This window comes from Pseudophryne corroboree, chromosome 5 (genome assembly GCF_028390025.1).
Source record: "Pseudophryne corroboree isolate aPseCor3 chromosome 5, aPseCor3.hap2, whole genome shotgun sequence".
NCBI classification, from domain to species: Eukaryota; Metazoa; Chordata; class Amphibia; order Anura; family Myobatrachidae; genus Pseudophryne; species Pseudophryne corroboree.
In genome coordinates, this window is record NC_086448.1 from 32,450,915 (window position 1) to 32,462,376 (window position 11,462).

An 11,462-nucleotide genomic window follows, 5' to 3' on the forward strand; every position below is an offset into this window, starting at 1 on the left:
ACTCTGTATGTGTGTGTTACTGTGTGTGTGTGTGTGTGTGTGTGTGTGTGTGTGTGTGTGTGTGTGTGTGTGTGTGTGTGTTATTGTGTAGCCCTGTGCAGATGTGCCCTGGATGCTGCCACAGTCACTCTGTATGCATACTGTAGCGCCCATCTCCTGATAAGCAGGACAGTAAATCAGAGACGGCTACGGGGCACTCATTATACCCCAGCAGCAGCGGGCACTGTGATTGGCAGAAGCCTCCTGTCGGGTGTATTGACCCCATCTCTGTCACGTTGGATCTGTGCTTACACCTGGAATGTAGAGGACGGTGTAATCTGTCAATGTCAGAGGTCTATCTGCTGAGGCCGCCATTCCCCCGCACTATAAATATGAGGCCTGTGTCCCTGCAGCCTGGCAGGGGGCATATGGTCTGCCCAATGATATATGAAAGAGACCTCTACATGCTGGGGAACTACAAGTCCCAGTAGACTCATGGAACTTTTAGTTTTACATCAGCTGGAGACCCCAGGCAGGAATATAAGCAGCTTGCTCCATTAGGCGTATAATAATGCACAGCGGGTGCTCCTGGGTGTGTGAAACCCTTTATTACCACAGTCACTGAGGGTAGCATATAGCCAACCTGCACCTGTTACTCTGTATCACTGTATCCGTGCTATGATCCTCATGTGTGGCCCCCAGTATAATGAGGGGCCACCTTTCCATAAATGTTTCATCTGTCCCCAGGAACCAGGATGAATTCCTTTACTCTCCCCTCTCCAGGTGACAGCACCTATAGTACTCATTCTTCACTCTTACAGGTGGGCAGGGCTCAAGCAAACTGTAGCCAATCAGATCATTAGACTATTAACAGCAGCACAGATTATTTCAGAGGGGCTGATCCAACATACATGCTGTACTGAGTGAATGCAGATCTGTGCAGCGAGATGAGACGTTAGATTTGGGTGGGTTATTTTGTTTCTGTGCAGGGTAAATACTGGCTGCTTTATTTTTACACTGCAAATTAGATTTCAGTTTGAACACACCCCACTCAAATCTCTCTCCCTCTGCACATGTTACATCTCTCCCCCCCCCCCCCCCCCCCCCCCACCTGCATTGCACATGGGGGGTCATTCCGAGTTGATCGCTTGCTGACGATTTTTGCAGTGCAACGATCAGGTGAAAAAATGGCATTTCTGCGCATGTGTATGCCCCGCAATGCGCACGCGTGATGTACGGGTAGAAAGCTCTTTGTGGTTGTGCTCAGGTTCTAGTGAAGTTTTCCTTCACACTGGCTGCCGCAGGAAGATTGCCAGGAAGGGGGCGTTACAGGTGTCAACTGACCGTTTTCAGGGAGTGTCCAAAAAAACGCAGGCGTGTATGGGCGTTCGCTGGGCGGGTGTATGACGTCAAATCCGGACAGGAATAGGCTGAAGTGATCGCAAGCGCTGAGTAGGTTCAGAGCTACTCTGAAACTGCACAAACTGTTTTTGCAGAGCTCGGCTGCACAGGCGTTCGCACTTCTGCTAAGCTAAAATACACTCCCCAGTAGGCGGCGGCATAGCGTTTGCACGGCTGGTAAAACTAGCTAGCGAGCGAACAACTCTGAATGACCCCCATGGTGTTGCCCAACTGCTAACAAATTTGCTGCTGCGATCAACTCTGAATTAGGCCTGTAATCTCACACCCTGCTGTGTTCCGCATTAAGCTGTGTGGGTGACACCGCTCCTCTTCCTGCAGTCTCCCATTCAGCGCTATACCTTACTACAAGACCTAACACTAGCATACAAACCAGCTCATCTAGGACCTGAGAGCACCTGACCCATCCGGGTCAAATATAAATCCTGCACAATTCACCAGAGGAAGTTCTCCTTGAGCGTCCAATGCATAATGACCCTGTAATCTTATTTTCTCTCCCCGTATTCTCGCTTATTATACTACAACAACGCCACAGACCAGAATGAATTGGAGCTCTCCTCATTTCAGCTCTATTTAAAAACTAAAGTCCCCATTTATCAATGAGCGTTAACTATTAAAAACTAATTGCATCTGATAAATGGTGCTTCAGCCAATCTGCTTCCAACTGTCATTTTTCAAACACATAACCGTTAGGAGCTGATTGGCTGGAGCACGTTTTATATCATACTCAGGGGTCTTTTCATGAAGTAGTGAAAAGTATGGAGAAGTGAGCCAGTGGAGAAGTTGCCCATGGCAACCAATCAGCATTGAAGTAACATTAATAATCTGCATACTATACAATTGTACAGAGCAGCTGATTGGTTGGGGTGTAGTATGGCTGACCGCCGGTCAGCTTACCGACGCCGGGATCCCGGCAGCATACCGACGCCGGGATACCGGCGGGGAGAGGCAAGTGCAGCAAGCCCCTTGCGGGCTCGCTGCGCTCGCCACGCTGCGGGCTCGGTGGCGACCTACGGTCGCCACGGGTTCTATTCCCACTCTATGGGTGTCGTGGACACCCACGAGTGGAAATAGTCCCTGTTGGTCGGCATGCCGACCATCGGGATAGTGGGTGTCGGGAAGCTGCAGGAGGTCATGTGACCGTCGGTCTCCCGACCGTTGGTCACATGAATACCACCCGATTGGTTGCCATGGGCAACTTCTCCACAGGCTCACATCTCCACTCTTTTTTTTTCACTGCTTCATGAATAGACCCTCAGTGAGATTTAAATAACTAAAACTCATTGATAAATGGGCCTGATGCATTCTATCACAATTCAGGATTTGCAGACACGGGTAGATCTATTAAGCCTGGAGAAGTGATAAAGCGGTGATAAGTGCAAGGTGATAATGCACCAGCCAGTCAGCTCCAATATTTAAATTGACAGTTAGGAGCTGATTGGCTGGTGCATTATCACCTTCCACTTATCACCGCTTTATCACTTCTTCAGGCTTAATACATCTGCCCCACTGATTGAAAGTACTATTATGGGGGATATTCAATTGCAGTCGAAGTTCCGACACGGCGGAAAGATGGCACTTTTCGTCAATCTGAACTTTCTGACGCTTCAATATTCAATTGAAGTGCCGTTTTTTCCGCCCTGTCGGATATTCCGAAAAGTTGAAAAACACACGGATCAGCGGAATCTCTACTCTTCCATGTATTTTCGAGCCCGCCTCAGTTGAAAACGGTCCGTTTTCGCCCAAAAGAGAGGGCGTTAATGAATGGTCGGATTGGGAGGGGACTCGGGCGGAATACTGAAATGTCGGATCCTCTCTGTGCACATTGGGGATAATTTCCTTACGCACCATATGGAGCAACTTAGATGTTCTGCCATGGGTAGAGATCCAAGTCGCAGATAAGGCGGCACGGTGCGGGTCACTGGTATCTGACCCATCACGCCGTTTTATTCAGATTGCCTACTTTTTTCCTGAATTTAGACCCAGATTTATCAAGCCTTGGAGAGTGATAAATTGCAAAGTACCAGCCAATCAGCTCCTAGATGACAGTTAGGAGCTAATTGGTTGCTACTTTATCACCGTACAATTTATCACTCTCCAAGGTTTGATAAATCTGGGCCTTAGCATCTTATTTTGCTTATAGTGTACTAGGTAATTAAGATTAGGATTTTATTTATTTTTTTGTCTCAAAAGAATTGCATTACATTCGCAGATAAAATGCATATTTTAAGAAAAAGTTGCATGGTGTGCCAATGCCGCATAGTCCGTGGTGCGCCAAACAGAGGTGTTGGACTCAGTTTGCGGACAGGTGCATACTGTTCGCCCGCACTTCCCAGGCGCAGCGTGCGATATCCTGTCCAAGTCCCCTTAGCCCTGCTCGGACACGCAGTGTCTTTCAGAAACCCTCGCAGAAAGGTAGTCCTTAGACGTTCCGCACGTGAGCAGCAGAGATTTTTTCCACTGTACCCCGTGACCTCGCACAACCCTCCGACCGCCTGTGACACAGTCAGAGCTTCCTGTGAAACACAACTTCAGCAGCTCTCACTATTGTTAAGCGATTTTTGCACTGGAGGAAAAAAAAAGAAAAAAAGGAATTATTTACTACGCTCGGTGTCCTGTTTGTTGGGAACTCGCTGGGAATTGCCACGCTGGCCGAGTCTCAGTGGCAGAAGGGCCCCCTTAGCTGTGGCCTTTAGCTGTTGTTCTCACTACATCTCATTAATTGTGCGGCGGTGGGAAGTGTGACTTGCGGCCAGGTAAACAGGATCTGCGGTGCCAGTCAAACGAGCCTCTATATTTGTTTCCAATGCTGTCTGATAAGTCCTGGAATAATGGCCTTTCCTAAGAATGTTGTCAACAACACCGGACACGAAGCCGCGTTCTTTGTTCCTGTCCTGTTCCGATCTCTGGATTTTCTGCGGAGACCAGACTTGGCGTGTAAATTAATAAACATCCATCCAGTTGTCTCTGAGCTGAAAGGCCTGACGGCGGTATAGAAAGCAGGGATTGTAATTTGTGTAGCTGGACAGAATGTGGCATAGATTTCTGCTCCTGGCGCAGCGGTTTCTAGAAGATATCACAAGGAGATTCCAGATGCAACCATTTTGTTTTGTATTGTTTGTAGAAATGGAGTTTCTGAACCTATATCTGTTTTGCAGCTTATCGTTCTGAGTTTTGGTTTTGCCGTTAAAGCAGCCGATAGATCACTGTTCAAGCTTTGTTTGTGTCGCCGGCAAGAGCAGACCTGGGCCCCCGCCGCGCAGGGCCCTCCTTCCTCCTGTTCTCATTACCCGCTTGCTTTACACACCAGCTACACTCTACACCGCCTCCTTGGGCTCTCTGCCCCCGGACTCCACTCCTTCGTGGTGTTTCTCCAGACGACCTAGACCCGTCATCTTCCCGCGCTAATAGGCACAGGTTAACCCTCACGCTGAATCTCTGCATTGCACCCCTTGCGTCAGTGGCTGTGCTGAGAGTTGTAGTGCTATGTGTTACTAGTCTACTATTAACTACTGTTTTTGCCCTGTTTTGCCCTCTTTAAGGCGCTGCAGACCACTTGTGGCGCCCTATAAATAAAGTTTGATAATTGATGTGGTCTAGAACAAAACTAGTTCTCTGTATTTAATATGCACTCTGTACATGGGTGTCAGGTGCACGTAGACTGAATTTGGGACGCTGTGACTGTCCGGTGGCTCTGCAGCTACCTGTCGCAATAAGCCCTACCAAAGCCGGTTATTAGAGTTCAGTAATAAAGCGCCACCAATTATACAGCACCGTATAGAGGATATCTATTATTCACACCAGTCCCTGCACCACTCACACAGGCACACACACAGCAGGGTACATTTTAGTCAGAAGCCTGTTAACCTACCAGTGTATGACCCCAGTGCTGTGAGCCAGCAGTGCTAGCCACAGTGCAACCGTGCTGTTCCGGTCAGTCCAGTGGTATTTAGTTGTAAAAACGTATACATCTTGCTTTAATTCTTGTCTAGTAATATGTGTGGTCTGTACAGTTGCCTCATGTGACTGCATAATACCTCACTTTCTCGGAATTGGTTGTGTCGGCATGGAGGTCGGCGTATTCACTGCCCGCTCCCCACCTTGCACTAGTGCTGCAGGGTGCTGCAACACAAAGACGCATTTCAGCTGTTTAGGCGTTGATGACATTGCGTGTACAATCGTGAATGGTCCCGCTGTTGATTTACAGCCGCGTCCAGTAAGATTTGTTACATCCTTGTATCGGGAGTCCAGAGCTGTGTTTTAATTGTGCGTGCAGGATTAACACCCCCCCCCTTAATTGTGCGTGCAGGATTAACACCCCCCCCTTAATTGTGTGTGCAGGATTAACACCCCCCTCCCCTCCCGGCTTCAGAATTAAAGGGGGTCTTCTTACATATAAATCCTTGAGCTTCACTTTACAGGGAATAAAGAAGGGAAAGTCAGTCTAATGAAATGAATCTCTTTGGTTGACGAGCCAATGGCATTTAAAGTGCAGTTAGCGCAGGAACATCTTTCTGGGATAGACATTTTGGAGCACAAAGCTTGTAGGGAGATAAAGTGGAGAAAGCCAAAGTACCAACCCATCAGCTCCTAACTGCCATGTTACAGGCTATGTTTGAAAAATGACAGTTAGGAGCTGATTGGTTGATACTTTACCTCCAGCAACTTTATCTCCATCCAAGGATTAGTAATAGACCCCTAAGATCAGACCAGGATGACTCCCATGAAAACCTCTTGGGATGATTCTGAGCTGGGATCAAAGCAGAAGAAAAGCCAGTAACTTTTGCCCCTGGACAAAGCATATATGCACAGAGGGCAAATACATTCATAGGCTTTACATGCACCTACATCTCTCTGCCCATGTTACATCTGCCCCACCACCTGCAGCGCAGCATGGTGTTACCCAGGTGCACAGGTACTGACCGTTCCTTGCCTTGCTCCCAACTAAGCATCGGACCAGCATGTGTGAACAAAGAGTGGTTCTGACCTTCTAACAATTGTAATAGATAAATAAATTGATTCGCTAGAATCCGATATCAGCAACGCAGCATCTTATTGAATGTCTCATACTCAGGTAGTTATTTACTAAGCAAATGCATTGCAACCAATCAGGATTAGCTTGAGTAAAGCGGTCGGCTTTTGAATGTTAGCGATTGTTGCATCATGTTTGATATTTTGCAGTTAACAGATGTCTAGTCTTACACCTGAGGGTAAATTTACTAAGATGGGAGTTCTATTCAAGATGGGATGTTGTCCATAGCAACCAATCAGATTCTACTTCTCATTTATCTAGCACCTTCTAGAAGATAATACCTGGAATCTGATTGGTTGCTATGGGCAACATTCCATCTTAAATAGAACTCCCATCTTAGTGAATTTACCCCCTGGTGTCTATACGCCATACGGGCGAGACACCCGGCACAACTGAGTCACCTGAACACAACGGATTCATTTGGGAAGGTGTAGCATACTGTATTTTTCTTTCAACTTTGTGTCTTATTTGCACAGTGCACTACAGAACGCTGGGCTGCGACTTGACCCGTACGGGAATTAGCTCTAAATACATTCATAGCCACAGATTTAGAACAGCGGAACCGGTCCTGATAAGAAGCTGCGGCTGCTGCATTGCAGCACTTCTCACAGTCAGACTCAGTCGCACACAGATAGTATACAAGTGTCGCACATCACATTGATCATTGTAATCTAGCACTGTAGTTTTGTCTATTTAATTGTTTTAAGTATGCGAGTAAGACTCACATTGTGCACAAGAAAGACACTCTGCGCAGCCCGAGTCGACTCCCCGGTACTTAGCGCGCCGCTGAGTCAGACTCAGTCGCACACAGATAGTATACAAGTGTCGCACATCACATTGATCATTGTAATCTAGCACTGTAGTTTTGTCTATTTAATTGTTTTAAGTATGCGAGTAAGACTCACATTGTGCACAAGAAAGATGCTCTGCGCGGCCCGAGTCGACTCCCCGGTACCTAGCGCACCTCTGAGTCAGACTCAGTCGCACACAGATAGTATACAAGTGTCGCACATCACATTGATCATTGTAATCTAGCACTGTAGTTTTGTCTATTTAATTGTTTTAAGTATGCGAGTAAGACTCACATTGTGCACAAGAAAGACGCTCTGTGCGGTCTGAGTCGACTCCCCGGTACTTAGCGCACTGCTAGGAGCTACTTGGTGCATCTTGACCAACCATGTATGAGGACGCATCTGTGCAAGTTTTTCATTTATTTTTATTTTATTTTTTTTTTATTTAGATTTTAAATTCCTGTTTAGTATAATCTGCACATGGTGCATTACCCCGAAATACCTCCCAGGCCAGGTCATCAGGATGTGCTGCATGTGATGATACTCTAGATAGCAATGAGGTGACGTGACTGGCCAGTAGGTATGTGCGGGTGACGCTGTACAGCTGATCAGTACATTCCCCGGGCCCATTCATGTATCGTAACACATTTTAATTCACACAAATACAATGAAAGGGCTTTTTACTGCTAAATAAATCAAGATGATCCGACTGGTGTTTATCTAGAATTTCCTGGAAGCTGGACACAATTGGGAGCCTCATTCCAGCGCAGGATGTTAGAGCTCTGTACATTCACAGTAGGGTTAGTGCATTGTACACTGCCGGCTTATCCAGTGAATGGCCTCCTGCAGGGAGATCTGGGCCACGGCTGTTTACAGCATCCTCTGCCACGTGCTGATCTCACATTCGGACACTGACGAGAAACTAAATCTCTGGCATGAACGCACACACACAAACGTGCGCCTTTTGCTTTAATGCTAATAAGCCATTGCTGGAAGTTTCCCATCCCCGTGGCTGCCTCCTTTTACTGGAGCAATATGAACCCTGTGCTCCTGCGTGTTACTTGCTGCAACGGCGCCCCTAGTGGGCAAGGGGTGACTGAACACGGTAGAGTACAGTACTTGCTGAGGGTCACCGACTATGGTCTTTTAGGCAAAGGGTGTTCCCACTATGTATACAAAATACCATATTGAAGGTTACTTTTCATTATGATAGAATATCCTAGCTATATTGCTTTGTAACAACCCTAAATTTGTTTGCGTGACATATATATATATATATATTTATATATATATATATATATATATATATATACAGGTTGAGTATCCCTTATCCAAAATGCTTGGGACCAGAGGTATTTTGGATATCAGATTTTTACGTATTTTGGAATAATTGCATACCATAATGAGATATCATGGTGATGGGACCTAAATATAAGCACAGAATGCATTTATGTTACATATACACCTTATATACACAGCCTGAAGGTTATTTTAGACAATATTTTTTATAACTTTGTGCATTAAACAAAGTGTGTCTACATTCACACAATTCATTTATGTTTCATATACACCTTATACACACAGCCTAAGGTCATTTAATACAATATTTTTAATAACTTTGTGTATTAAACAAAGTTTGGGTACATTGAGCCATCAAAAAACAAAGGTTTCACTATCTCACTCTCACTCAAAAAAGTCCGTATTTCGGAATATTCCGTATTTCGGAATATTTGGATATGGGATACTCAACCTGTATATATATATTTATTTTTATTTTATTTTTAAATACATTTATGTAATCCAATATATAACCAATTCAACTGCCTTGGTGAGGTCCTCCGTCTTCCCTAGTCCAGGTTGGGGGAGGGGTCCCGGTTGTGCGCCATGTACTAGCCTAGGACTGCTTGGCCTGCGTTATCCGTGTCCGAGGGTGACCTCTAGGTCCAGTGTATCTGCTGTTCTCTTTATGATTTGGTTCTGCTAATTGCAGATAATAATTCATTCTGGATCTTGGAATTGTAATTGACAGTAACTGTTACGCGTTTTGCCACTTGCAGCTTTCTCGTGGATGAATGGGGTGTGGCTGGGATCAGGCCTCCGTTTAAACCTCCTCCATCCATGTGTCTGAATTTCACAAATTCCTAATGAACTGTTAGTCTGCTCTCACTGGAGTATTGGTTGAACACAAAATGTCCCCCCTTCCTGCTGACAGCACAAATAAAGGTTGCGTCAACTCTTGTTTACGGGTTTTTCAGTCGTTGGTAATCTCATTAGACAGTTTACCAAGGCTGGATACATATAGTGTGCTATCTTGGCGGCTCTGGGGCACCCCTCTTGTAGAGAACCTAAGGGTTGCATCCTCAAGTTACCATTCAAAACCTAAGTGGGACGTATCTGTGACATCAGTGTGTGGTAATGCCACCATGTGCCGCGTCCTACCATGCCCGCTTTCCTGGAATGATCTAACCGGATACTGTGGCTCAGATTTATCAGGCCTTGGAGAGTGATAAAATGCACAGTGATGATAGGAGCTGATTGGTTGGTACTTTATCGTCGTCAATTTATTACTCTCCAAGGCTTGATAAATATGGGCCATATATATATTCCTTGGACAGTTTATCTAGGAAAGAGCGAGTTAAGATTAGTGAAGAGGGTACTTGCTCTGAGTGAAGACGGTAATTAATATCACAATAAGGAGGCCTACATTGGTGCTATAAATGTCCGCTCACTTTGCAGATGTCAGATGGATCAATTTTTATTGTAAATGTGATGAATCTTCAAAACAGAGCCACAATGGAGGCCGCCATTTTACAGGCAGTGGCAATGCCTATGAACCTGTATGTGTGAGGGGAGTGGACGAAGCTGGGGAATTACTAAGCATGGTGTTTGGCTGAGCTTCCAAAATGGCTGCCTCTTCTGTGTGAGGGAAAGGGTGCCTCCTCTGTGTGAGGGAGTTTGTCCTTGCTAATGTCAGAATGTGATGCATTTAAATGATGATGGATACACACTAATGTCGTTATAGTAATTGTATATGGATCTGTATCCTCCTAGGTCTTCCTGAACAGTACTACAGCCTGACGTGGTTCCTGAGCCCAATCCTTGGTTTGATATTTACCCCTCTCATTGGCTCAGCCAGTGACCGCTGCACGCTACGGTGGGGCCGCCGGCGGCCCTTCATCCTCGCCCTCTGTGTCGGGGTTCTGCTGGGAGTTGCACTTTTCCTCAACGGCTCTGTAATTGGTAAGTGCTAGGAAACATCTCTTCTCTCAGATAGCAACTGGCCGGGTTACAAAATGGCTTCCTTGTAGGATTAGGTGGCCATGTGACCCCAGGAGTACTGGGATGAGCCTCAGCAGGCCCTCTACTTCAAGCGCTGACTACTTGTTGCGTAATAATCCCACCCCTTGTCTGGTGCCGCTGTAACGAGATGGCTCTGTACTGTACAGCACTGCGTAATATGTCCAACATACAAAGATACAGACTGGCCATATATTTCACTGTCCAGCAGGAGGAAATAGACTGTGTGCTTGTTATGCTACATTGTGTCACTCAGTAAACAATACGCAGAACACACAAGGAGCGCTGTCCCGGCACACGGTGAGGGGAGCTGTGCCAGCACTTGGCATGAGAAACCTCTAGGAACCTGTTCACAGGGAAGTGTTTCCTGTTGTGAGCAATTTTCCTTTTATTGGATATCTAGCAATACATCCTGTTTCCAGTATTATTTCACATATTATCTCCTTTTCACGTTCTCTGTTCTTTGCGGAGACCTGAGACCAGCCTTGTGTGGGAATAAGTGACTTTTCCCAGCACACCTCCGGCTGTGTGTGACGGCTCCACGGATGGACTGCCGGAGACTGGGGGCGTACTGCCTTATTTATACCCTGATCGGTGTACGCCGAGCCTCCCCTACACTTGTGTAGACGCTTTGTCTCCGCTGTCTGTATGGGCTTTTATTGCATTTATTTTTAATATGTCTTAATTTGGGCGATTGCCTTTGATCCTGGCGCCGGTCACCTTTGGCGCGGACTAGCAGACACTTGGATAAGAATCCGCAGACTTTTCAGGAGTTCTAAGAACAGTGATCTTGTCAATTTTCCCAACTGAAAACGATTGTGTCCCTGTTTTTCCGTATGGATAAAATGTATAAAGCAGGCATGCCAGTCTGTGTTCGCCGCGGTGGTAAATGGGTGTAGTATGGTATGCCGGCTGTCGGGGTCCCGGCGCACAGCATACCGGCG

General features: G+C 46.2%; 1 protein-coding gene across 2 annotated transcripts in view; it reads left to right on the forward strand.

Annotated features, from left to right (window-relative positions):
• Positions 1–11,462, forward strand: part of SLC45A4 (solute carrier family 45 member 4) — a 137,740-nt gene that overhangs the window by 107,871 nt on the left and 18,407 nt on the right. For both annotated transcript variants that reach the window (XM_063921194.1, XM_063921195.1), the window contains exon 3: positions 10,273–10,461. In XM_063921194.1, the coding sequence (XP_063777264.1) occupies positions 10,273–10,461 (189 nt within the window). The remainder of the gene's footprint in view (positions 1–10,272; positions 10,462–11,462) is intronic.